The sequence below is a fragment of the Mesoplodon densirostris genome, chromosome X (genome assembly GCF_025265405.1).
Source record: "Mesoplodon densirostris isolate mMesDen1 chromosome X, mMesDen1 primary haplotype, whole genome shotgun sequence".
NCBI lineage: Eukaryota > Metazoa > Chordata > Mammalia > Artiodactyla > Ziphiidae > Mesoplodon > Mesoplodon densirostris.
The window spans coordinates 55,322,485-55,350,391 of record NC_082681.1 but is presented as its reverse complement, the minus strand read 5'-3'; the positions used below and the strand labels follow the sequence as shown (position 1 = coordinate 55,350,391).

The 27,907-nt window shown below is 37.4% G+C and overlaps 1 protein-coding gene across 4 annotated transcripts in view; it reads left to right on the top strand.

Annotated features, from left to right (window-relative positions):
• Positions 1-27,907, top strand: part of DIAPH2 (diaphanous related formin 2) — an 894,195-nt gene that overhangs the window by 554,936 nt on the left and 311,352 nt on the right. For all 4 annotated transcript variants that reach the window (XM_060086247.1, XM_060086246.1, XM_060086245.1 and 1 more), the window contains one exon: positions 23,958-24,083. In XM_060086247.1, the coding sequence (XP_059942230.1) occupies positions 23,958-24,083 (126 nt within the window). The remainder of the gene's footprint in view (positions 1-23,957; positions 24,084-27,907) is intronic.

Here is a 27,907-nt window from a genome sequence, read left to right as displayed (position 1 = left end):
TGAAAATATGGGAAACAAGATTGTTCAAGATGTTTGTGTGCATGTCATTCCATGAACCAAAACACAGTTTTTGTTAATCTGCATTCCCCTGGAGAGATAATCAAATATTGCTCTGCTAAAATCTGATTTTCACCTTATGCTAATCATATCCTCTTCCTCAGACTTCTTCTCCTACTCCCTTCTAACTATAACACTCCATCAAAACAAGAAACAAAACAAAAACATCCTCCAAGAAAGAAAATTACAGAACTACAAAAGCAGTATAAAAACCAAGAAAATGAATATGTCTCTTTAGTAGAAAATAAGAAATGAACGTTGATGACTCTGCCATTGAAAATGAATCCCATTCTACCACTTGGCCTCAAAGTTCCTTGGCCTGGATTCCATCCCCATGAATTTTTCTCTCCACTTCAGCTCCCCCAAAAGCATGGAAACAATAGCCTTTGTCATAGAATATGGCTGCCTCCAGGATTCCATACTTTGAAATGTGCCTTTCATTCCCACAACCATCCTCACACAGCCCTCGCCTCTTGAGCCTGTCTGTTGGCCTCATTATGACTTCACCTTTACCCTTCCTTACCCTCTCTCTTTTCTTCCAGTCTATCAGTTCCCTTCTCGCTGCACTCACCACATCACCTGACCTGTACATTTCTAGCACACACTGCCAGCACGTTGGAATCTCACACTTTTCCTCAAGCCCCCCTCCTTTTGTCTTCTGTCATTCATACCCGGCTATTCCTATTGCTCTGTTCCAATTCCAAGTCCTGCATAGATAACAAAAGTCATACAGTCCACCTGATGGGATCTTCTATCCCATGATTTCTAACATTGAGCTCCTAATGGAGTAGCGACCGATTTCCGTTTAACTCAAATCCTCTCTTGTTCTCCCACAGCAGCAATTCCAAACTGTGTTTGTTCTCCTCAAGCCCCCAAGTCCATCCTCTGTATGCCTAGAAGATCACCTTTTCTCCTTCTTGACTGAGAAGATGGAAACTACCCCTTTCATTTACAGTTACATGTCTAAAGGAATACATCATCCTCCATCTCTTTCCAAAGTTTCTTACTTCCTGCTCACTTTTTTTATTGAAGTATAATTAATTTACAATATTGTGTTAGTTGCAAGTGTACAGAAAAGTGATTCATTTATACATATGTGTATATATATATATATATATATATATATACATATATTATTTTTCAGATTGTTTCCCATTATAGGTTATTACAAGATATTTAGTATAGTTCCCTGTGCTATACAATAGGTCCTTGTTGTTTATCTGTTTTATCTATAGTAGGGTGTATCTGTTAATCCCAAACTCCCAATTTATCCCTTCCCCTCTTTCCCCTTTGGTAACCATAAGTTTGTTTGCTATGTCTGTGCCTACATACTCTTTAACGCTTATAATCTGACTGGTACCTCTCATCAATGTATCCATCCTTGTATGTACTTGTTTTAACCTCTTTACAAAATTACAAGCTCTGAGCATAGCAGGACTGTGCTTTACTCCTCTTTCAGGTCCTTGTCCTTTGATATTACAGTGTTGTGCCATTAGCAGACACTAAATAACCATGTGTTAAATTAGGGACATAAAAGAACTTCATGTACCAAGCTCCGCTTGTACTTCTCATACTTGGAAATGCTGCTTAACTAAAACTTGCCTTTCCTTATTCCTAAGAGCCAGTAGAGCATATTGGTTAAAAGCACAGACTAGACTACATAACTTCACATACTAGTTCTGCCACTTACTATGTATATAACCTTGAGGAAATTATTTAGTCTCCCTTTGCCTCAGATTCCTCATATGTAAATAGGGATAATAACAGGATATATCTCCCAGAGTAGTTATGAGAATAAAATGAGTGTGTGTGTGTGTGTGTGTGTGTGCGTGCACACATGTGTGTGTAACACTGGGATGTGTAACTTGTCAACTTCCTAAAATGTATTGGATTATCATTTTAAAGCCCAAGTTAACTACAAATAGATCAGTTATATAGTATACTTCTTGGTCAATTATTTATTAGATCTTTAGAAAAGTCTGAAAGGAAATATAAGGTAGAGATACAATACTGGAGAATTTGATTTGCATCCCTCTGTGTTACTTTGACAAGTGATCATTTGGCCATTGAGATTACATATCATATTACTTTATAATGGCTGATTTTTCCTCTTATATTGGCTGGCTTACACGACCTGGCTTTGAGTTTCTGCATGCACCTATTGCTGTTATATTTTACTTAATTTGAAGATTTTTCAAATTTTGCCAGAGGTGCCTTGATCCTATCTGCCTGTGGTATTATGCTAGCTATATAAAAAATGCTTTTTTTAGCTGTTAAATAATTATTCTGTTGATGCATTTGGCAGAATAAGCTTATATAATCAGCTGCACCTTGTGGAATTCACAGTATGCATTTATCCTCAGAAGGATGGAAATAGTTGTTGTAAAGAGACTCAGGTGCATTGTGATTGGAAGAGGAACCAGAAATCCAGAGACCTGGCTGTATATACATGGACAATCACTTTTTTTTTTTAATATATATTTTATTTATTTATTTTTTAAATTTTTTGCCTTATAACAAATTTAATCAGTTATACATATACATATGTTTCCATATCCCCTCCCTTTTGCGTCTCCCTCCCACCCTCCTTATCCCACCCCTCCAGGCGGTCACAAAGCATCGAGCTGATCTCCCTGTGCTATGCGGCTGCTTCCCACTAGCTATCTACCTTACGTTTGGTAGTGTATATATGTCCATGCCTCTCTTTCACTTTGTCACAGCTTACCCTTCCCCTTCCCCATATCCTCAAGTCCATTCTCTAGTAGGTCTGTGTCTTTATTCCTGTCTTACCCCTATGTTCTTCATGACATTTTTTTTCTTAAATTCCATATATATGTGTTAGCATACAGTACTTGTCTTTCTCTTTCTGACTTACTTCACTCTGTATGACAGACTCTAGGTCTATCCACCTCATTACAAATAGCTCAATTTCATTTCTTTTTATGGCTGAGTAATATTCCATTGTATATATGTGGCACATCTTTATCCATTCATCTGATGATGGACACTTAGGTTGTTTCCATCTCCAGGCTATTGTAAATAGGGCTGCTATGAACATTTTGGTACATGTCTCTTTTTGAATTATGGTTTTCTCAGGGTATATGCCCAGTAGTGGGATTGCTGGGTCATATGGTAGTTCTATTTGTAGTTTTTTAAGGAACCTCCATACCGTTCTCCATAGCGGCTGTACCAATTCACATTCCCACCAGCAGTGCAAGAGTGTTCCCTTTTTTCCACAACCTCTCCAGCATTTATTGTTTCTAGATTTTTTGATGATGGCCATTCTGACTGGTGTGAGATGATATCTCATTGTAGTTTTGATTTGCATTTCTCTAAAGAGTAAAGATGTTGAGCATCCTTTCATGTGTTTGTTGGCAGTCTGTATATCTTCTGTGGAGAAATGTCTATTTAGGTCTTCTGCCCATTTTTGGATTGGGTTGTTTGTTTTTTTGTTATTGAGCTGCATGAGCTGCTTATAAATTTTGGAGATTAATCCTTTGTCAGTTGCTTCATTTGCAAATATTTTCTCCCATTCTGAGGGTTGTCTTTTGGTCTTGTTTATGGTTTCCTTTGCTATGCAAATGCTTTTAAGTTTCATTAGGTCCCATGTGTTTATTTTTGTCTTTATTTCCATTTCTCTAGGAGGTGGGTCAAAAAGGATCTTGCTGTGATTTATGTCATAGAGTGTTCTGCCTATGTTTTCCTCTAAGAGTTTGATAGTGTCTGGCCTTACATTTAGGTCTTTAATCCATTTTGAGCTTATTTTTGTGTATGGTGTTAGGGAGTGATCTAATCTCATACTTTTACATGTCCCTGTCCACTTTTCCCAGCACCACTTATTGAAGAGACTGTCCTTTCTCCACTGTACATTCCTGCCACCTTTATCAAAGATAAGGTGACCATATGTCCGTGGGTTTAACTCTGGGCTTTCTATCCTGTTCCATTGATCTATCTATCTGTTTTTGTGCCAGTACCATACTGTCTTGATTACTGTAGCTTTGTAGTATAGTCTGCAGTCAGGGAACATGATTCCTCCAGTTCCTTTTCTCGTTTTCAAGATTGCTTTGGCTATTCAGGGTCTTTTGTGTTTCCATACAAATTGTGAAATTTTTTGTTCTAGTTCTGTGAAAAATGCCAGTGGTAGTTCGATAGGGATTGCATTGAATCCGTAGATTGCTTTGGGTAGTAGAGTCATTTTCACAAAATTGATTCTTCCAATCCAAGCACGTGGTATATCTCTCCATCTATTTGTATCATCTTTGATTTCTTTCATCAGTGTCTTATAATTTTCGGCATGCAGGTCTTTTGTCTCCTTAGGTAGGTTTATTCCTAGATATTTTATTCTTTTTGTTGCAGTGGTAAATGGGAGTGTTTCCTTGATTTCACTTTCAGATTTTTCATCATTAGTATATAGGAATGCCAGAGATTTCTGTGCATTAATTTTGTATCCTGCAACTTTACCAAATTCATTGATTAACTCTAGTAGTTTTCTGGTAGCATCTTTAGGATTCTCTATGTATAGTATCATGTCATCTGGAAACAGTGACAGCTTTACTTCTTCTTTTCCAATTTGGATTCCTTTTATTTCCTTTTCTTCTCTGATTGCTGTGGCTAAAACTTCCAAAACTAGGTTGAATAAGAGTGGTGAGAGTGGGCAACCTTGTCTTGTTCCTGATCTTAGTGGAAATGGTTTCAGTTTTTCACCATTGAGGACGATGCTGGCTGTGGGTTTGTCATATATGGCCTTTATTATGTTGAGGAAAGTTCCCTCTATGCCTACTTTCTGCAGTGTTTTTATCATAAATGCGTGTTGAATTTTGTCGAAAGCTTTCTCTGCATCTATTGAGATGATCATATGGTTTTTCTCCTTCAACTTGTTAATATGGTGTATCACATTGATTGATTTGCGTATATTGAAGAATCCTTGCATTCCTGGAATAAACCCCACTTGATCATGGTGTATGATCCTTTTAATGTGCTGTTGGATTCTGTTTGCTAGTATTTTGTTGAGGATTTTTGCATCTATGTTCATCAGTGATATTGGCCTGTAGTTTTCTTTCTTTGTGACATCCTTGTCTGGTTTTGGTATCAAGGTGATGGTGGCCTCGTAGAATGAGTTTGGGAGTATTCCTCCCTCTGCTATATTTTGGAAGAGTTTCAGAAGGATAGGTGTTAGCTCTTCTCTAAATGCTTGATAGAATTCGCCTGTGAAGCCATCTGGTCCTGGGCTTTTGTTTGTTGGAAGATTTTTAATCACAGTTTCAATTTCAGTGCTTGTGATTGGTCTGTTCATATTTTCTGTTTCTTCCTGATTCAGTCTTGGCAGGTTGTGCATTTCTAAGAATTTGTCCATTTATTCCAGGTTGTCCATTTTATTGGCATAGAGTTGCTTATAGTAATCTCTCATGATCTTTTGTATTTCTGCAGTGTCAGTTGTTACTTCTCCTTTTTCATTTCTAATTCTATTGATTTGAGTCTTCTCCCTTTTTTTCTTGATGAGTCTGGCTAATGGTTTATCAATTTTGTTTATCTTCTCAAAGAACCAGTTTTTAGTTTTATTGATCTTTGCTATTGTTCCCTTCATTTCTTTTTCATTTATTTCTGATCTGATCTTTATGATTTCTTTCCTTCTGCTAACTTTGGGATGTTTTTGATCTTCTTTCTCTAATTGCTTTAGGTGCAAGGTTAGGTTGTTTATTCGAGATGTTTCCTGTTTCTTAAGGTGGGATTGTATTGCCATAAACTTCCCGCTTAGAACTGCTTTTGCTGCATCCCATAGGTTTTGGGTCGTCGTGTCTCCATTGTCATTTGTTTCTAGGTATTTTTTAATTTCCTCTTTGATTTCTTCAGTGATCACTTCGTTAGTAAGTCGTGTATTGTTTAGCCTCCATGTGTTTGTATTTTTTACAGATCTTTTCCTGTAATTGATATCTAGTCTCATAGCATTGTGGTCGGAAAAGATACTTGATACAATTTCAATTTTCTTAAATTTACCAAGGCTTGATTTGTGACCCAAGATATGATCTATCCTGGAGAATGTTCCATGAGCACTTGAGAAAAATGTGTATTCTGTTGTTTTTGGATGGAATGTCCTATAAATATCAATTAAGTCCATCTTTAATGTATCATTTAAAGCTTGTGTTTCCTTATTTATATTTTGGATGATCTGTCCATTGGTGAAAGTGGGGTGTTAATGTCACCTACTATGAGTGTGTTACTGTCGATTTCTCCTTTTATGGCTGTTAGTATTTGCCTTATGTATTGAGGTGCTCCTATGTTGGGTGCATAAATATTTACAATTGTTATATCTTCTTCTTGGATCGATCCCTTGATCATTATGTAGTGTCCTTCTTTGTCTCTTCTAGTAGTCTTTATTTTAAAGTCTATTTTGTTGTGATATGAGAATTGCTACTCCAGCTTTCTTTTGATTTCCATTTGCATGGAATATCTTTTTCCATCCCCTTACTCTCAGTCTGTATGTGTCTCTAGGTCTGAAGTGGGTCTCTTGTAGACAGCATATATATGGGTCTTGTTTTTGTATCCATTCAGCCAATCTGTGTCTTTTGGTGGGAGCATTTAGTCCATTTACATTTAAGGTAATTATTGATATGTATGTTCCTATTCCCATTTTCTTAATTGTTTTGGGTTCGTTATTGTAGGTCTTTTCCTTCTGTTGTGTTTCTTGCCTAGAGAAGTTCCTTTAGCATTTGTTGTAAAGCTGGTTTGGTGGTGCTGAACTCTCTCAGCTTTTGCTTGTCTGTAAAGGTTTTAATTTCTCCATCAAATCTGAATGAGATCCTTGCTGGGTAGAGTAATCTTGGTTGCAGGTTTTTCTCCTTCATCACTTTAATTATGTCCTGCCACTCCCTTCTGGCTTGTAGAGTTTCTGCTGAGAGATCAGCTGTTATCCTGATGGGGATTCCCTTGTGTGTTATTTGTTGTTTTTCCCTTGCTGCTTTTAATATGATTTCTTTGTGTTTAATTTTTGACAGTTTGATTAATATGTTTCTTGGCGTATTTCTCCTTGGATTTATTCTGTATGGGACTCTCTGTGCATCCTGGACTTGATTAACTATTTCCTTTCCCATATTAGGGAAGTTTTCAACTATAATCTCTTCAAATATTTTCTCAGTCCCTTTCTTTTTCTCTTCTTCTTCTGGAATCCCTATAATTCGAATGTTGGTGCATTTAATGTTGTCCCAGAGGTCTCTGAGACTGTCCTCTGGTCTTTTCATTCTTTTTTCTTTATTTTGCTCTGCAGCAGTTATTTCCAGTATTTTATCTTCCACCTCACTTATCCGTTCTTCTGCCTCAGTTATTCTGCTATTGATCCCATCTAGAGTATTTTTTATTTCATGTATTGTGTTTTTAATCGATGCTTGATTCATCTTTAGTTCTTCTAGTTCCTTGTTAACTGTTTCTTGCATTTTGTCTATTCTATTTCCAAGATTTTGGATCTGGGAAATAGAATCTTGGATCATCTTTACCATCATTATTCTGAATTCTTTTTCAGGTAGACTGCCTATTACCTCTTCATTTGTTAGATCTGGTGGGTTTTTATCTTGCTACTTCTCCTGTTGTGTGTTTTTCTGTCTTCTCATTTTGCTTATGTTACTGTGTTTGGGGTCTCCTTTTTGCAGGCTGCAGGTTCGTAGTTCCCGTTGTTTTTGGTGTCTGTCCCCAGTGGCTGAGGTTGGTTTAGTGGGTTGTGTAGGCTTCCTGGTGGAGGGGACTAGTGCCTGTGTTCTGGTGGGTGAGGCTGGATCTTGTCTTTCTGGTGGGCAGGTCCACGTCTGGTGGTGTGTTTTGGGTTGTCTGCGGACATTTTATGAGTTTAGGCCACCTCTCTGCTAATGGGTGGCGTTGTGTTCCTGTCTTGCTAGTTGTTTGGCATAGGGTGTCCAGCACTGTAGCTTGCTGGTCGTTGAGTGAAGCTGGGTGCTGGTGTTGAGATGGAGATCTCTGGAAGATTTTTGCCGTTTGATATTATGTGGAGCTGGGAGGTCTCTTGTGGACCAGTGTCCTGAAGTTGGCTCTCCCACCTCAGAGGCACAGCACTGACTCCGGGCTCCTCAATTTGGGATGATGTGTTGTCTATTCATGTATTCCACAGATGCAGGGTACATCAAGTTGATTGTGGAGCTTTAATCCGCTGCTTCTGAGGCTGCTGGGAGAGGTTTCCCTTTCTCTTCTTTGTTCTCACAGCTCCTGGGTCTCAGCTTTGGATTTGGCCCCGCCTCTGCGTGTAGGTCGCCGGAGGGCGTCTGTTCTTCGCTCAGACAGGACAGGGTTAAAGGAGCAGCCTCTTCGGTGACTCTGGCTCACTCAGGCCGGGCGGGAGGGAGCGGCACGGAGTGCGGGGCGAGCCTGCAGCGGCAAAGGTCGGCGTGACGTTTCACCAGCCCGAGGCGCGCCGTGTGTTCTCCCTGGGAAGCCGCCCCTGGATCCCGGGACCCCGGCAGTGGCGGGCTGCACAGGCTCCCGGAAGGGCGGTGTGGGCAGTGACTTGCGCTCGCACACAGGCTTCTTGGCGGTGGCAGCAGCAGCCCCAGCGTCCCACGCCCTTCACTGGGCTCCGCACTTTCAGTCGCGACTCGCGCCCGTCTGTGGAGCCCCTTTAAGCAGCGCTCTTAATCCCCTCTCCTCGCGCACCAGGAAACCAAGAGGGAAGAAAAAGTCTCTTGCCTCTTCGGCAGCTCCGGAGTTTTCCCAGACTCCCTCCCGGCTAGCTGTGGCACATTAGCCCCCTTCAGGCTGAGTTCTCGCCGCCAGCCCCAGTCCTCTCCCTGCGCTCTGACCGCAGCCCGAGCCTCAGCTTCAAGCACTGCGCGCCCCGGCGGGCGAGCAGACAAGCCTCTCAGGCTGGTGAGTGCCACTCGGCACTGATCCTCTGTGTGGGGATCTCTCCGCTTTGCCCTACCCAGGTATGTGGGGGGTTTCTTGCCTTTTGGGAGGTCTGGGGTCTTCTGCCAGCGTTCAGTAGGTGTTCTGTAGGAGTTGTTCCACGTGTAGCTGTATTTCTGGTGTATTCGTGGGGAGGAAGGTGATCTCCGCGTCTTACTCTTCCGCCATTTTACCCGGAAGTCGACAGTCACTTTTGATTCCTCTCTTTCTCCATATCCTCATGAGCGATCTGGGCTAGGAAATTGCTATTGCCCCTCCCAAGATTGTACTTTTATTCATCTAGAGCTCACGGTGTTTGCTAGAGGTGAGGGGTGAGGAGTGAGCAAAATGGGTGAAGGTGGTTGAAAGGTACAGACTTCCAGTTATAAGATAATCAAGTTCTAGGGAGGTATGTAATGGATAGCAAGTGACTGTAGTTATGATGCTGTGTTATATATTTGAGAGTTGCTAAGAGACTAGATCTTAAAATTTCTCATCACACACACAAAAATTTTGTAACTGTGTGATGTGATGGATGTTACTAAATTATTGTGGTCATCATTTCACAATATATACAAACATCCAATCAGTGCATTGTACACCTAAAACTAATACAAAGATATATGTCAATTATATCTCAATTAAAAAAAAATAGAACACAGGTCAGCAGACATTTCCCATCAAGAGTCAGAAGTTAAATATTTTGGGCTTTGCTGACCACACAACATCCATGTCACAAGGACTCAGCTCTGCAGCCATAGGCAATGTGTCAATGGCCGTGTTCCTATAAAACTTTACGTATAGACACAAATTTGAATTTCATACAATTTTCATGTGTCACAAATTTTATTTTTTCATTTTTTTGCAACCACTTATAAATGTAAAAAGCATTCTTAGCTTGCAGGCCATATAAAAACAGGCAGTGAGCCAGATTTGGCCTATGTGCAAGTAGTTTGCCAACTCTTGATCTGGAATAACAATTTATACATGTATTTATATATTTGAGGACATACAATACGTAAGGTATTACCTTGTGGTGCTTGTATTCACAATTATTTTCACTTTCCTTTCCCTGATTTCGTAACTGATCATGAGGCATTTGAAAAATCCGAAGGGCCTTTGACCAGATTATGTGTGTATGTGCTTGTAGGTATTTTTTCCAGAATACTTCAAAGTCTCTGAGCTCTTTATTCACCTTTACTTTGCCGAATGTTTTCCCATCTGTGTAGATGAATGAAGGTTTTCGACAGCTTTTCTTTACATGGCTTTCAAAACTAGTTCCTATTTAAATTACCCAAAGGTTTCTGTAGCCCTCCCTTGTATATTTGATGAGTCCCTTTTTGCAGGGGTGGAGGGACTTTTCAGGAACATATTTGAATGGATTGAAAATTCTTCATGACAAAGTTCAGATATTTTGGGGGGGGTCTTATGGAAGATGACAGATTTAAAACATCCTTTGTGCCTCTAAGGTAGTTCATTTCTTCAGGACCTGAGACATATCCAGTGATTTTTGGTGGGTAGGTGTTGCTTCATAGAATCTCCTTATACACTTAAAAAGGTTCTTTCCCTTCTTTGTTAACTATCAGATTCACCCTATGTCCCAATATTGTATCTCCTATAAAATTCAGAATGAACATGAGTGATATGGGGGTACCATTCAAAGTTAGGGAGTGTCTTTTCTTTTACAAAGAGATTATTAAAACAAAATGCATTAAACAGTTAAGATCCTACTGTACATAAACTTTCATAAGATGATTTTTTTCAATTAATATGAAAGAAATCACATGTATTACAAAGTTTTTGTGAATTTCTCATTATTGGCTATATAATTATCATTCATATCATTGTACTAAAGTTTTTACTTAATTATTCCCTTAACTCTAATCATCTAGATTGTCATTTTATATAAGATCATATGATTTTCTTTGGCTAAAAGCCTGGCTTCTCTTTCAGGCTTTTTTTTTTTTTTTGAAGATAGTTAACAACAACTAGTATTACTGTGTCAAATGTTAGAATATTTATAAGCCACTTAACTCTAATTCTTTTCTTGGAAAGTTATGATTTTTTTTTTCGGTTTACATTGTACAAGAGTTTCTGTAACTGTACCCTCAGCAGTACAAAGTAGTCTACACTTTAAAAATCATGTTTACTAATTGGGTAAAAGAAACATGGTGTCTCAGTTCAGACAAAATGTATTAAGCACTCACTGTATGGCAGGTACAGTGTTAAAAGCTGAGAATAGGAAAATATTTTTGATAGCCTCACTGTGCTTTCAAGGAACTAAAATTCTTTTGAGAGAAATAGCCGTATAAACTATTAGAATGCAATGAAAAAACCTTAAAAGAATCAAAAGTACTATGGAAGCACTGAGAATGGGGTTACTACATCTAGAGATGTCATGAAAAACATAGACAAGTTGACCTTGAACAGAATGGGAATTCCAGAAAAAGAGAGTAGAGTGATGGTTACCAGGGTGGCGTGGGATAAATTGGGAGATATTAGTCAAAGGGTACAAACTTCTAGTTATTAGATTAAGCAGTTCTGGGGATCTATTATACAGCATAGTGACTATAACTAATAATATTGTATCAGATACTTGAATGTTGCTAAGAGAGTAGATTTTAAATGTTCTCACCACAAAAAAAGAAATGATAATTATGTGACAGGATGGAGGTGTTAACTAAAGCTATGGTGGTGATAATTTTGCAGTACATAAATGTGTCAAATCAACACATCAGTATACTTAAACTTACATAATCCTATGGGTCAATTATATTTCAATAAAGCTGAGAAGGAAAAACAAAAACATACAATAAAATAAGAAGTAGTAACATTTGCTTTTATCCCCCCATTATGGAGGGCAAAATTTTTTTTTTAATCAAGTAAAAGGAAGCAAGTGCCTCTGGGGAGTGGGAAATAGGGGGCAGGAGACAGCAGGTGCTATTTTCGTAACCAGTTTTATAGAATGATTTGACTCTATAAATTATGTACATTTATAACTTTCGTAAAAACAAAAACTGTGCTTAAAACTTCCACAAAGAAATAATTAAAAGTTGCTTATTCTTTAAAAAGAAGAAGAAGAATGGGAGTTCATTAGTCCAGGGTAGCAGAAAGATATTCCAGGCAGAGAAATGTGAACCAAGGGAGGGAGACATGAAAGAGAAGCTGAGGATGGCAGTTCAGGAGCATTAAGTGTGGAAGAATGACCTTAAATGAAAATGAGAGATAAGGAGATGGAAGTCATCTATTTAAAGGCCTTATACATATTGATCCTGTATGTGAGGGGAGCACAAAAAGAAATAACATCTTTCTAATTCTATAAGGTACTAGTTTATATGATAAGAGCTCTGTCTACATCATTTCACTTTATCACTATGACAACCTTATAAGGTTGGAATTGTTTTCCCCATTTCACTGATGAAGAAACGAAGGTTCATAAAGTTGAAGTAACTTGCCCAGAATCGCATAATAAGTAGTGGATAAAGAATTTGAAATAGGTGTGTCTGACTCCAAAGGCCATGCTTTTTTTCTCCACCATAGCATAGCACACCATTGGATACTGAAAGATTTTAAGTATTGTGGTGGCAAAATCAGGTTTTAGTTTTTAAAGAATAAGTCTGGCATAGTGTGGAACCAGATTTTATGACGCCATTGTTGACTAATTTGGAAGTGTGTTTCTATTCTAGGAGGACTACTTCGTCAGATGTATTGTTCATTCGGATTCCAATCCCAATTCTACTGACACTAGTCAGCACCTCGTAGTGCTGGGCACTCCGCTACGTGTGTTTTACCACATTCTGTAAATTAGCGTTAATTGTGGTTGAATACAGTATTTTAATGCTGAAACATGTTTTATAACGTTTGGCTACTTTGAGCTACTAGAAAAACTGTTTTGGAAGAACATGTATGATGTTCAGGGCTAAATCTCGTTTGTCAGCAAGTATTACCAGCATGACATCTGGTTGTGTGTCATGGTTAGAATTTCCTGTGATCACAGGTTAAAAAATGTTATTCTGCAACTTTTAGCAGCCAACCATATTTAATACTGAAATAGTGGTTTTGATTTTGGTGGGAAATTGATAGACCTACATAATGAATATTAATTTCTAGTTGACTGAGGTTGAAAGTAATGACCATTTGGGTGGAATTCTTATTTGAGTTTTCTTATCCATTACTGGCTCCATAGAAGACCTCCAAATCCTTTATAAATTGGCAAAATAATTTCGGTAAAAGGACCATAATTGTTAAACATTTATTTTCAAATACTGAAGGATAGAGATTACAGTGGCAAATGTAACTCGCCGACTAACTGGAGGGACAGTGATGGATCTTTTGAAATTGATGGAAGGTGAAATTAATTTAAAAAATTTAGAAGTAAAAATAAAGGGATAAATAAATAGATCCTTTAAAAAAAATAAAGGAGAGAAGGACTTTATCACGTCCAGGGCAGCAGCAGGGTTACTGACTTGGGAACTAAAGCAGATGTGTGCAGCATCCCTTTCTACTCAGTACACTCAGGAGTGGTAACTATATTGTTCCACTCTGATTAAAATACAGGTAATCACTGCTGTCAGCCTTAAAAAAAAAAGTTCACTGATAAGAAGCTCTGCAATTAATTTCAATGACCATTCAAAGAAAAACAAGCAACAGTGAAAGCTAGAAATGTGTATACCCTAAAATAAGTTTGTAGAGCTACAAACAGGAAGAAGACATGCTTGCCATGAATACCTCAAGTGGAGCTGGTGGGAAAGAGGGACCAAAGAAGGATGAAACCTACTTTGTCTTATATTGGCTAAACCACCCTTAACCCTTCCACTTGTACCAGTGTTAATGTATCAATTATGTACACTGTGAAGGAAAAACAATCGAGTCTTTCAGATTTCTCCTTCTTTTAAGGAAATTTAGGCAGATATTTTCTTGACTCTGTGCTTTAAAGGCCTGCAGCTTTTAGATTTTGTGTACTCCCCCCACCTCCAAATGCAATTAGCTGTGTGGTTGTTGTTAGCAATATTTGTTTCAAGAGAAGTATAACAGCAAGACTTTTTTCAGGGGGACAATAGGAATATCCCTGGTACCTATGAAAGTTCAGAGTAACTCACAGCAAAGTAGAGGAAAGAGGAAAAATAGGAATAAATTACAAGCATAGCCTGGAGGAGAATGACCTTACCCAACATCTAGAAATGTCTGTACTTGGAATGAGTCAAGGATGAGGAATTATTACCTAGACTTATACAGCCAGAAAACTAACTGTACTAAATTATATAATGAAACAATGTAACTGAAGTTGGATCTGTATACAAATGCCTCCCTATTTCCTGTATCCAGCTCAGAACTCTCTTCTGACCTCCAGATCCATATATCCAACCTCCTATTTTCAATCTCAACTTGGATGCTTCATACAATTGAAACTTAGTTAGTCCAAAGCTGAATAAACCCACGAATATTCCCCCAAAATCTCCCTCCTGATGTCTCCGTTTCCTTTGTTCATGCCGGAAACCCAGGAATCATTCTTAACAATCCCTTCTTCCTTACCACTCACATTTTATTCACCCCAAGCCCAGTCAGCTCTGTGTCTAAATTACATACCACAGCCATCTTTGGTCACCCTAATCCAAGCCACCATCACCTCCTGTCTAGACCATAATCATTGTTTCTTAACTCTTCTCCCCTTTTCTATTCTTGACCCCCTCCCTCCATTTTCCACATAGCTGCCAGAGTTCAATCTTTTTAAAAGTGTAATTTTCATCAGCCTCCCCTGCTTAAAGCCCTTCAGTGCATTCCCATTACTCTTAGGGTGAAACCTAAAGTCCTTATCATGGCCTAAAAGGCCCCACCTACCCTCAAACCTCATTTCCTCTTTGAATCCATTGTTAGGTTATTAGGCAAAAACACTTAAGGTATAGTAGATTTATGAGATGATAACACCCAGATAAAGCCCCAGTTTATTTATGGACTGATTTCAGTGGTGAGGAACTTAGAAAATCATTACAGTTATATCCTCTAATTTGTTTAGTTTGCACTGCCAATCTCTTATCTGGGGGCATATAGTAATCCTTTTAGTATCCACAGTCAGTTAATGAAGAAGGAAAATGTAACTCAAACCTTACTGTACCCTTCCCAAGCCTCTTTTATCTGACCTGTAACCCTACTGCCAAGCAGAACTGCCAATTCAAGCAGCACTAATGTGGAAGGGACTCTGATGACTCCAGCATTATGACCTCAGCACTGACACTGACCTCATGACAACCTGCATTCAGTTTGGGTGAAAGTCGATGGCTTTATGTAAGTACATATCTGTGGACTTCACTCATTAGACTTGTTCCGGGAAAACCCAGGCAAGTGCAAGAATAACCTTGCAAAATCGTACAGTTCCAGTGATTTCCCTGATGAGTGAGTTCAGAAATACATTTCTTGGATAATTTGGCCATAGTCACAAAAGTTACACTCAAGAAGGCTAACAGTCTTTTAATATAGAATTATAGCTTTATTTATTTTTTTAAATTTTTTAAATCTATTTTTATTTATTTATTTTTGGCTGCATTGGGTCTTCATTGCTGTGCACAGGCTTTCTCTACTTGCGGTGAGCGGGGGGTACTCTTTGTTGTGGTGCGCAGGCTTCTCATTGCGGTGGCTTCTCTTGTTGCAGAGCACGGGCTCTAGGCATGCAGGCTTCAGTAGCTGTGGCGAGTGGGCTCAGTAGTTGTGGCTTATGGGCTCTAGAGTGCAGGTTCAGTAGTTGTGGCGCCTAGGCTTAGTTGCTCCATGGAATGTTGGATCTTCCCAGCCCAGGACTCGAGCCCATGTCCCCTGCATTGGCAGGCGGATTCTTAACCACTGCGCCACCAGGGAAACCCAGCATGTGGGCTATTTAGTTGCGGCATGCATGTGAGAGCTAGTTCCCCGACAAGGGATCGAACCTGGGCCCCCCGCATTGGGAGCATGGAGTCTTACCCACTGGACCACCAGGGAAGTCCCGCATTATACCTTTATGATGACACTACCTACATGTATTTAATTCTTGCCAAATAACACGTGGAAGAAAGTATTCAAATGGTTTATCAATCAATATAATCTTTCTGTACCTTATTAAGGATATAATATACCAGGAGTAGGGGGGTTAGTAAAGTTGCCATTAAATGGTTCCTCGGATGAGAACATTTGTGAATGCTTTTTCAAGAAGCCGTAGTTGTTTTGATGTGAAAAAAAAAAAAAACAGTGCTCATTTCTCACAGCTGGTTTATCAGAACTTTGGCAACATTGAATATAGTTGTTTTTCACATGTTTTTTCTGTGTGATTTTTTTCAGTAATTATTATAGCTCAAAACTAAATGCATACATAAACATAGACTCAAAATTCCAAAATTTACAAAGATGTAATTTCAGATTTTGTAAGATCTTTGTCCTTTCTAGTCTTTAGTCAACAAGTCTACATTTTACATATTTTTCCATAATTTCACTAATTTAGTTTTGAGGCCTCCTGTTATAGGTAATATTAAGTAGCCTCCTTTCATAAGGGTCCTTTTTACCACTTGTGTTCTGATTACAAGCAAAAGAAAAATGCATTACATAGACCTGACAAGTGAAGACTTTAATATAGGATTGCCATAAAGGATTTATCAATATCTGAAGGTTCTAGCAAGTTTTTTTGCTAAGGAGAATACCATTCCAGCCACTTACATAAAATCTCCAAGGGAGGACAAGTCAGTATAGCCAAGCCTCAACTCAATAAAGACATGACTTGGGGACTTCCCTAGTGGCGCAGTGGTTGAGAGTCCGCCTGCCGATGCAGGGGACACGGGTTCATGCCCCGGTCCGGGAAGATCCCACATGCTGCAGAACGACTGGCCCCATGAGCCATGGCCGCTGAGCCTGCGCGTCCGGAGCCTGTGCTCCACAACGGGAGAGGCCACCACAGTGAGAGGCCCACATACCACAAAAAAATAAAATAAATAAAAAATAAAGACATGACTTGACCCATTAAAATTATTCCAGTTTGTGATGTGGGTGAGTGAGAGATCTTTTACTATAAGAAAAACAAATGAGCTTTAAAAAAGATTCTTCATAATGAGAACAAACTATTCCAACAAGACTACATCTAGCATTGCTTTATAGAAGCTTCAGCTTGCACCTGTTCTTCCCAATCCTGGCCTTGAGCTAAGACTGTCAACAAGAGTAAGAGATTTTAGTTTGTTTTTTAGTCTTTGATTTAAAAATTCACACATAGTGTTTGCTGCAGGCAGAATAACAGTTGGAGAAGAGACAGCAGGTGAAAGAACTCGATGCTTCACAGGCAACTTGGCTGTCCAGTGCTAGTGGGTCGGTGGTCAGGCTACAGAATTTTGGGTTGCAAATCATGATTCAGAGGGTTTTAAACTTTTCTTCTCTCCTCCTTTACCCCGGCTATCCTTTCACCATACCTTCCATAGTTATTAGCAAGGTTGTTTGTTTGTTTTGTCTTTTCTTTTCGTTAGAAGGCTCCACTTCTTTCTTTAAAAAAAATACATTCAGACTGAGGTTTACAGGCTGAGATCTCGTACAAATGTATGAACCCAGACAGTGAAATATACTTAGTGAAGCTTTTCGAGTTAAACATGTATATGGTTTATAAAGTAGTTTTCATGTTTTGTTATGGATGTTCCTCTGCTCTCAGCATCAGTTCAGGCCGTATTATGGATCCGATTGAGAAAAACTGCACCTTATACCCAAACGCACATGTTCCAGGGGCAAGTGATGGATGGCTCTTGTGAACACACATTGAGGACATACGTTTTAAAATTTCATTTAGTAAGGACTCTAGTTAAGTTGTGTTTTCTGTTAAGGTGACTTTTTTTTTTTTTTTTTTTTTTTTTTTTGCAGTATGCGGGCCTCTCACTGCTGTGGCCTCTCCCGTTGCGGAGCACAGGCTCCGGACGCGCAGGCTCAGCAGCCATGGCTCACGGACCCAGCCGCTCTGCGGCATGTGGGATCTTCCCGGACCGGGGCGCGAACCCGGGTGCCCTGCATTGGCAGGTGGACTCTCAACCACTGCGCCACCAGGGAAGCCCAAGGTGACTTTTTAACAATTTTTTTTTCTCCTAAGAATGAGTCATTCTCTAACAGATTTTTTTTTTTAATTAGAGGAATTTCTTATTTGGGTGCCATTTATCACTTATTTTCTTTAAAGGCCTGAGAAGCCCACAGTGCTGACTGAACCTTTGCTATTTTTATTGTATAAACACATTTGTTTCATTTTTGTGTATCACAGTCATATAAAATGAAACTATTAACTTATAAATATACTTGAGAAAGAATACAACTGTGCCTATTGTTTGGGCTGCTTGTAATGTCCTTTTCTTTTATACATGTGCTTTCTGGATGAGTCACTTTAATGTTATGCTGCTCGGCTGATAGTAATTCTTCAACTAAATATATTCAGTTAAAGAAAATTACAGGTTGCTTATAATCAGGTTGGGGCCTATTCACATACAGACTTGCAAGAGTCAATTGTTACCTGGCCTTTCTTAGAGCAAAGATGTCAAGAAGTGCTGGGTTACTTTGTCAATGGGTAAAATTAATAGAAAATTTTAATTCAGAGGAAAAAATTCCTCAAGTTGCTGGAAAAGCTTTTATATTTACATAAAATTACACATTCTGCACATGGTCTGGAGAATGTCACCAGAGTACTGTGACTTTTTTTTTCCTTAAATGCATATCAGTTCTCTTAGGTACTATGTAATTGAAGAGTCTTTCCATATAAAAATCTCACTTAAAATATTTTTCTTACACTTTACTTTTCTTCAAATTATGAATTGGAGCAAGTCTGTCATTTCAAATGTTTTGAATAAAGATCAGGCCACTCTCATATATTTGCTTGAAGCCAGCAATGAAGTACTATATGTATATTTTTCAACTGAAGTAAGCAGATAAATTAGATTCGTGGGGAAGGTTTCTACCTACGTATAACTCAAGAAAGTGTACTAAGCTTAAAAGGTTATTTATGGAGTATAAGGAAGAAAGCCATAATAAAGAACCTGATAGCTATAATTTAATTTTTTAGTGTTATAATTCAGATTCAGTGATTCAGTAGCAGATGTAAAAAATGAAATTAGTGAAAAAAGTTAAAGTGCCACCAGACTGACTAATCAGTCATTGAAAATGCTTGTAGTGGAAATTTACTCAGATAGAAAATGTTTGCCCTGTCACTAAAGACTCCTTAATTTATATTAGTGAACTAATATAATGACAGGCACAACAATAAACCCTGAGGTGGGGGCTATGCAGTAGACAAGCATTTCTAACCCACTCTGGTACTTAAATGTTCCTGGAACACCAGCTGCCTTACATCTCCCTACCACCTCCAGTAAAAAATATATATATATATATATATATATATATATATATATATATATATATTTCTGTCTTTCTCTCCCTCTTTCACACACACACACACACGCACGCATGCACACACACACACCCTGAAGATATATTAGAAGAAATGTAGGCTAGTATCTAACTAGTTACATAATCAAATTGTCTCCTAACTCTTAAGATTAAAACAAATGTATTCAAGGCAAATAATCAGGCAGGTAAACATATGTTAATTCTTTATAACACTTACAAAAAATCTCTTATGATTTAGACATGTCTAGAAAAGCAAAGTAACTAACTTGTAAATGTCTCCAGAGAAATAATACTGCACAGATTTTAATTTCCAGAAATATTCTTTAAATTTGGAACTTGCTCGTATCTCTAATAAATTGGCTGTTCATTAGTATAACTGTCACTGCCTCCCAGACGTAAAATTCCACGTACCCTGTAAAACCTACAAAAAGAGAACCCAATCTAAGTTTAGTGCTCTTGATTAGAAAGAAGACCAATATTAAATCAGGCCATAGTGAGGTAGCAGGTAGGGAATGACTGCTTTTTGGTTCGGATTACATCTAAATTGTTGTTTAGTTTTTGGTGGCATGTTTACAGTAGGAATTTGTCTGTTGGTAGAATATGGTGGGAAGGATAGTAGAATATGAAATGAATATTTATAGATTACCTATTATGTACTTGTTATAATGATAGAAACTTTATATTAATCAAATTATTTAACTTGAATGGCTACCACTTAAGGAAAGTATTATTATCTTTATTTTGCGCATTGGGAAATGAAGACCCAGAGAGGCTAAGCGACTGGCTCAAAGTAACCCAACTATTAGTGGATATGGTAGAGGTTAGAATCTAGGTCGACCCTGACTCCTGTCCCCAAGTATAGGTGACATACCCTTGTGCCAATGGGTACAGATTTTTTAAATTTTTTTTTAATTGAAGTATAGTTGATTTACAATATCGTGTTAGTTTCAGGTGTAGAGCATAGCGATTCAGTTATACACACACACACACATATATATGTATGTATATATATATATATATATATATATATATATATATATATACTTTTTCAGGTTCTTTTCCCTTATAGGTTATTACAAGATACTGAGTATAGTTCCCTGTGCTGTACAATAGGTCCTTGTTGGTGATCTATTTTATATATAGTAGTGTGTATATGTTAATCCCAACCTCCTAATTTATCTATCCCCCCACCCCCTTTCCCAGATTTTATTTCAAGTTGTTGGCCTTCCAGAACTAGAGACACTGCTTTACATTTGCAATTTCCTGACAAGACATCATTTAGCTCATACTATACCCCTTCTTGAGAGTAGTATATACCTCATAGAGTTTTTGTGAGAGTTAATACATAAAACTACTTAAAATAATATCTAGCACATAGTAAGTACTCAGTAAATGTTAGTTATTACTTAGGAGCATAAGTAATGACTAACCCTTATACCGTAGGAGGTCTAGTTGAAGGAACCGGGTGTTTGTAAGCTGGGCAGATTAAGAAGATGCAAGTGACACCTTTCCTGTAAAATAGGGAGTAGACTTGAGCAGTGTTGATTTAAGGCAAAATGAGGAATAATGGGTAAAAAGAGTTCAAGTAGGCTGGTTTTGATTATAAGCAAATAAAATTTTTCTAATTATATCAACTGTCAAAAACGAAGTAAGCCACTTAGGGGTAGAGTGAAACCCCTGTTGTGGGTCTAGTTTATGCAACACCATAGATTAACACCCCTTGAAATAGAATTCCACCAAGGAGAGAATAAGAAATGAGAAGGAGCCAGCAGGTGAAATTCCCAGCCCCTTTAACCAACTCTTCCAAGTTGGAGTTGCTTTATTTGTCTTACATGGAGACCAGGACTGACTACATGTTTAGGGGGACCTAGTGCAAAATGAAATTGCAGAGCCCCATTTAAAAAATTACTAAGACTTTCAAAATGGTGACAACAAAGCGTTAAACAAAGTGCAGGGCACTTTTAATGCAGCCATAAGTTTGCATGTGGGCTAACATCCTTGGATTCTTACATCTCCAGTACTTTATTTTCCTTCGTTCATTCATAATGTTAATAAATTATTAGAGAGGGAGAATAGAGAAGCTGAAAAAAAGTGTCCCTTACTTCTCTTCCTTATCTCTGTTTCTCACTTTTCCCTTTGTCTAAGCATCTCCTTCAACTTTCTGCTTCCTTTCATACTCACATAATAATTGATATGCTAACTTCCAGTCACTTTGGTTATATCTAACTTCTACATGCACATCCAGTTGCAGAAGTGGGAAAACATTTAAATCTGAATCAAAATTTCTTGAAATATACATATTCATTCAACAAACCTTTATTGAGTACCATGTGTGGTAAGTACTGAGGGAAAAGCCAAGTACTAGGTAGGGATCTTACCATTAAGTAGCATGAGGTTTTATAGCAGAGACTCTATATACAAAAAACGAAAAAAAAATTCTCACTTAAAGCAGAAGGTGGTGTGTGGAAGATCACTTAAACAAATAGAAGTGTCTATAAATGGTAGAGAATTTGGACTAGAGCTCTAGAGGGATTTACAGAGGACTAAGGATTTGATAGGTAGAACTGAGGAGGACAGATGTCTAGAAAACATTGTTTTATTCAAAATTCAACTTTAGGGTAAAAGCAATTTTAGTGGATTAAAAAGAATGTCTCGTTATGTGAGTTACCTAGACTTTTGTGTGCATAGCAACTTGATTAGGCTGTTACTCTGTTGAACAATCAGAAGAATCCTCATGATCACCGCCTTTTTTACTACTGGAATTACTATTGCTTTTAGCAGGAGGATTACTATTGTGACTTAAACCTCGCCTATGGGCACATTTTGTTTATTGCAGAAAGTTGTCATGAGTTTATTTCTTCTGTGTAGCCTATATGACATAAACAACTTGTCAACTTCATATCTTCAGTTTTTCAGTCAATCAAGTGGGAAAGGAGAAACCCTTCGAATAATTAGCAAGAATCTCCTGAAAAAACCCAAGTGAAAAAGTTCAGATTTAAAGTCAGAGAAAATGGTTACCTCCACAGCAAACTCATCTTTTAAATAAAGCAAGCAATGATTGCTGAGCCATTAGCACATTTATGGCAGGACAAAACTCTCTTCGACTTCTCCAATAAAGAATAATTTCCAAGCTTGTCAGATCTAAACAAATGGAACTAAATTGGACATAGCTACTTGAACTGACAGAGTAATAGGAAAAAAAATAATTTGTCTTTAGTGTTGGTGTTTGATTTTCAGTCTCTTGAACTTCCAGGTATATTTAAGCAATTTCTCCTCATTGAGTTATAAAGGTGTACATGTCAGCATGATGAATTTGTATCAGAAGACTTTGGCTGAAATTTGCCAGGGGGTTGATTTTTGTCAGTCTCTTGAATTTTTCATTGTAATACTGATATGCCTCTGAATGAGGCTGAAATTTACTTAAAAAAAAAAGAATTGTAATATTATTCTATTTCTGCTTCATGGTCCTTTAATGAAAAGAACTGTTTCAGAGACCTGGATTTAAAAATCAATGTCACGGGGTCTTCCCTGGCGGCGCAGTGGTTGAGAGTCCGCCTGCCGATGCAGGGGACATGGGTTCGTGCCCCGGTCCGGGAAGATCCCACATGCCGTGGAGCGACTGGGCCCATGAGCCATGGCCGCTGAGCCTGCGTGTCCGGAGCCTGTGCTCTGCAACGGGAGAGGCCACAACAATGAGAGGCCTGCGTATCGCAAAAAAAAAAAAAAAAAAAATCAATGTCACAGGCTACCTATCAAATTCTAATAGTTACCTGGCCTTTTCAACTAGAACCCTGACAAATGCCATTGATATTGATAGAAGTGTCTTCATACATAATTGGCGGTCATAGAGTAATAAGGTATCTATAAACTAGTGTAAGCTTAATAAAAAAAGTACCTCTGTGAAAAGAAAGCATTGTGAGAGATCTGGAAAGTGTGCACGTATTTAAGAGTAGTTGGAATACAATACTTAAGATTATTGGTTGTCAATGAGGAGAGAAAAAGAAAAGTGCAGAGAATGTTAGGGGTAATTAAAGCAACTAACGATAGTATTTGAGGGCTCACTGAAGCTTTGTGGGTGTGTATGCACACACATGTTTGCTCTGGTTTGCTCTAAATTCTCTGTATCAACAGTTATTTATCATTTCTCTATGAGTATGAAAAGTACTAAAGTCAGGAACTTTTACCATAGATATTGGTTTATAAAAATCAGGATCTTTCAACAAGAGAAAAATATTTGATCCTTTTATGTAATTTAACTTTAAATCATTTATATAGCCAAGAACACGTACTAATAAGATAGGATCTCTTTGAACCTTAGTTTCTCTTTAATCTTCAAATTAGATTTTAAAGAATGAAATATTAGGAATTCCATCAATAAATTTAAATAGAAATGGATTCATTTGAGCTAATGGCTGAATAAAATGATGACGTTGCCATATTAAACATGATGATTTGGTATATTATATTACACATTTTCACTTATTTCATGGAGAGTAGAATTTTTATGAGTAGTAATTCAGAAAAATGTGAGTTGATTTCATGGAACTATTCTCCACATTAAAAAAATACTTGAACTGATACCGTTTTCTTTTAGTTGTAAAAGAAATGTTCTAAACACTTTGCACATTGTTCTTTAGTTTCAGCTCAAATTCTCAAGAGCAACCTTGCAGCAATGGAACAACAAATTCTTCATCTGGAACGTGACATCAAGCAATTCCCTAAAACAGAAAATCAACGTGATAAGTTTGTGGAAAAGCTGACGATATCCTTTATTTATTTAAGCACTTTGTTTATTTGTTAGTTTCTGTGTGTGTGTGTGTGTGTCTGTCCATATACCTATTTACCTTGTGGTTAGTTCTAAACTTACCATTCTATTCACAGTTTGGATGAATTTGTATATAGGCTGTTTTTATATTACCAGCATAAATTTTAGTTCATGACGTTTTGAATCCTAGAGTAGGCAAGGGAACAATTATATAAGAAAAAATGCCATTTCTCAAAGACGAATTTCATTTCAAGGCCCACAAGATATGCAAGGTAAGTCTTTTGAGGCTTGATGTGACCTAAAACAAAACAAAGAATCTCCTTATTGTTTAAAGGAAATGATCAACAGAATAATTTTTTTGCTCAGAGGTTTTTTTTCTTTTTTTCTTTTTATGTGTGTGTGCAGGTATTTCCTGAGGTGATATGTGCATTTTCAAGGGCAATCAGAGGATAACTGGTATCAGTAGACTGAAAGGTTACCGAAGAATAAAATGGATGCATGCATGGACAGATAGATTAATTAATCAGTAGATTATGTATTTAAGTAAATTGTAATAGCTATCTGTATAACGTTAGGCATTGCCTGCTACCTAAATGTTTTTAAATCCCTATTTTACATATAGTGTATTCATATAAATTACAGAAATATATGAAAGGAAAACTTGAGAAATGATATTTAGCTTGAATTGTTTAATGTTAAATCTGTTGTCTAAAGATAAACTACATTAGAGCTGATTTTTTTTTTCTCTTTTGGTTTTTAAAAGTTAAAGCCATATCCTACTCTTCTGGGTTTAAATAAATATCTTGAACTGCAGATTGATTCACCATGTTATATCTCAAGAGGGAATAAATACTGTAAATTCTTTATCTGATAATAAGTAAATTCCTTCAACAACTATACGGCAGTCACCTTGTTTCAAGGTTAAATCTATTGCCTTTTTCTTCTCTGATATGCTTTCTTTCCTGCCCAACTTGGAAGTTATGGTCCTGAACTTGAATTACTTGAGAATGGCAATTTAGGTTTATGTGAAAAAAAATTTTTATATTCACTCTTTTGGTTCATGAATTAATACTGTATTTTGTGTGGTCCTTTAGTGATCGTGAGTAGTTATATAAATAGGAATACTGGGAACATAAGTTTGTGGGTGAATGGTGGCAGGAAATCCTCAAAAATATCCTTGGATTACATAACTGTCCACATCAGGATATTTAATGTGAAAATTTAACTTTGTTGCTGATTAGATTTTTCTTTCAGATTTGTTATATTGTCCTGTGGCTGGAAGCACCACCTACATTTTTCAACTTTTGATTTTGATTCTTGCCTCACATATTTGAATTTAATTCCTGATTCCCTTGTTCTTTTTAACATTTTCTTCTATAGTTGGCTTGTGGCCACACGACAGCATACAACATTGAGGGGTCTTCGTTGCTCATTTAGAAAAAGAAAAGTAATTTCAAACGCTCATGAACTTGGCCTGGACTCTATTTTAATTCTCTCTTTATGCAGGTAATTAAGTGCTTTAAAATGAAAATCCAGAGCGTTCTGTATCTGTATGTTACAGATGAATGGTTATTCTTCATTTAAGTGACACTATAGTGTGACTGTTTGTCCACTAGGGAATTGAAAACTGTATTAAAATGTATTGGGCTGTTACTTTGCATATCATATTTTAAAAAGCAAAATAAAATACACAGCAATTTATTTTAGAGAAAAAGTTAGACTATTGTGTTGAGTTGTCTAAAAACTCCAAATTAATAAATTACAATGATAGAACTGTAGCTCAGATTATTCTTGCTTCGGGAGACTCTTTGGACACCCAGTGAGAGTTTGTATCTTCTAGAAAATGGCAAACAAAATGTTTAATCATCATATGTATATATGATATATGAATTCTGGTGCCTTCTTAATATTTTTTCTACTCTTCTGGCAATTCCAAAAGAGAGGGATATTTTCTTGTGGGGTACTTGATTCTGTTTTAAAATTAGAGCCATGATCCTATTTCTAGTATAGGATTCTTTGTACTGGATGATCTTTCCAATGTTTCTGTCCCCTGCCAATAAATTCTTTTGCTTCAGACACTGGCCTTTTAAATTGAATAACTATGGGCACAAGTATGGGGGTAGTTTCCCCTTGAAAATAACCTTACCTACTTAAACAGTAATCTCTCAATAAGGAGTTCAAAAACTGAATTCAAAAACTGAATAGCAGTGCCACTCCTCTGGGCTTTCAGAAGGGCATCAGTGCTATAGTTAGCAGCAGTGGCATGATGGCCAAGGGCAAGTGAGTATGCAGGTTGAATCTTCACCAAATCTCCAGGTTGGGCTAAGTACCATAGCATCCTATGTTCACCCTTACTCTTTCACAGTATTGATTGAACTCATAACATACTCAGAATTGACAGGCCATGGAAATACAACAGTGCACGAGATAGAAGATTTGACCACAAGTTGCTGACAGTCTGGCATTTACCTGCTTCTCTGTCTTGCTGGCCCAGTGGCCAAGATCAGGTCTAGTGTGTTAATTTCTATATGCTCATCCCAATGCATAGCACCTAGCAACATGAAGGCACTCAGTAAATGAATATTGAATCACAGAATATTATAGCTATAGAGACAATGGAGATCATCTGGTCCAAGATCCTACTTTGACTTAACACATCAAAGGGGATATTGTTGAAAGAGTAGTAGGCTGTGCTTGTAGTTATAAAACTTTTCTTCATATAAATTTTCACAGGAACTTGAGTCACATTGAATCACCTTTTCAGAGCATGTAAAGTGTAATCAGTTTTAGAAAAGATAATCCACACCTTTTAAAAGTAAATGTCAAAAAAATTAACCAAAAAAAAAAAAAGAGAATGATACCTCTCCTATGAATGGAGTGGCCCAGGCTATTTCCTGCCTCCTAAGCAATAGTCATTGGCTTTTGAATGAAGCTTGTCAACTCTGCTTCCCTTTCTCTACCCCAAATTGGTTGCTTGTTCCAACTCAAAAAAAAAATGGAAGGAGTAAAATAAGCAATATTAATTTTGTAAGACTACAAAACAGGGAGAAATGGAGAAAATTCTCTCATAAATCATAGGAGAGAGTTTCTAGGATGAAAGGGGATGGTCTATAATGGATACAATAGCACCATATATATTGAAACACACATGGTTCAAAAATCTGGATACCATGTGTGAGAATTTGCTATTATTCTGATTTTTTTAAAAAGCAAATTTCTTTGTATTCTTCATGCCAGTATGCTCATCATAATAATATTGGAGAAGTTTTAAGTTCAATTGTTTGTACAGTGAATTCAAATAGAATCTATATTCCTTTTTGGGTAAGTTATAAAAATGATGATAATATTCACTCATTAATTGAATGTTTACTATGTAGCAGACACTGCCTAATTTTACATACTTGAGCTTTTAAAAAATGGTCGTATTCATTAAATGAAGGGTATTTTCCATATCTGGTGATGAAATTGATCACTGTTGTCCCTTTGTCATTGTAGTGAACTCAAATTGTCTCAGGATAGCAACCCATAAAGTTATTTGTCATAGCCCCATGGTTTTAAATTCATTAATTTCGAAGGGTCATCTCTTTTTATCTTTTAAGGTTACCAGGAATTCTGTAGTCTCTGTCTGTGTTTGGCACCTATTGCAAAAATTGGTAGGGTGAGGTTCAGAAGCACATCCGGTTTCAAAGTTTTGAAAAATAACCCATGTTAAGGAGGGGTGAGAGGGAGCACTGTGAGTGGTCTCTGTGCCAATCCTGAGGCTCATTCTTGGGTTTTTTGTTTTGTTTTGTTTTTTGTTTTGTTTTGTTTTGGCCACACCAT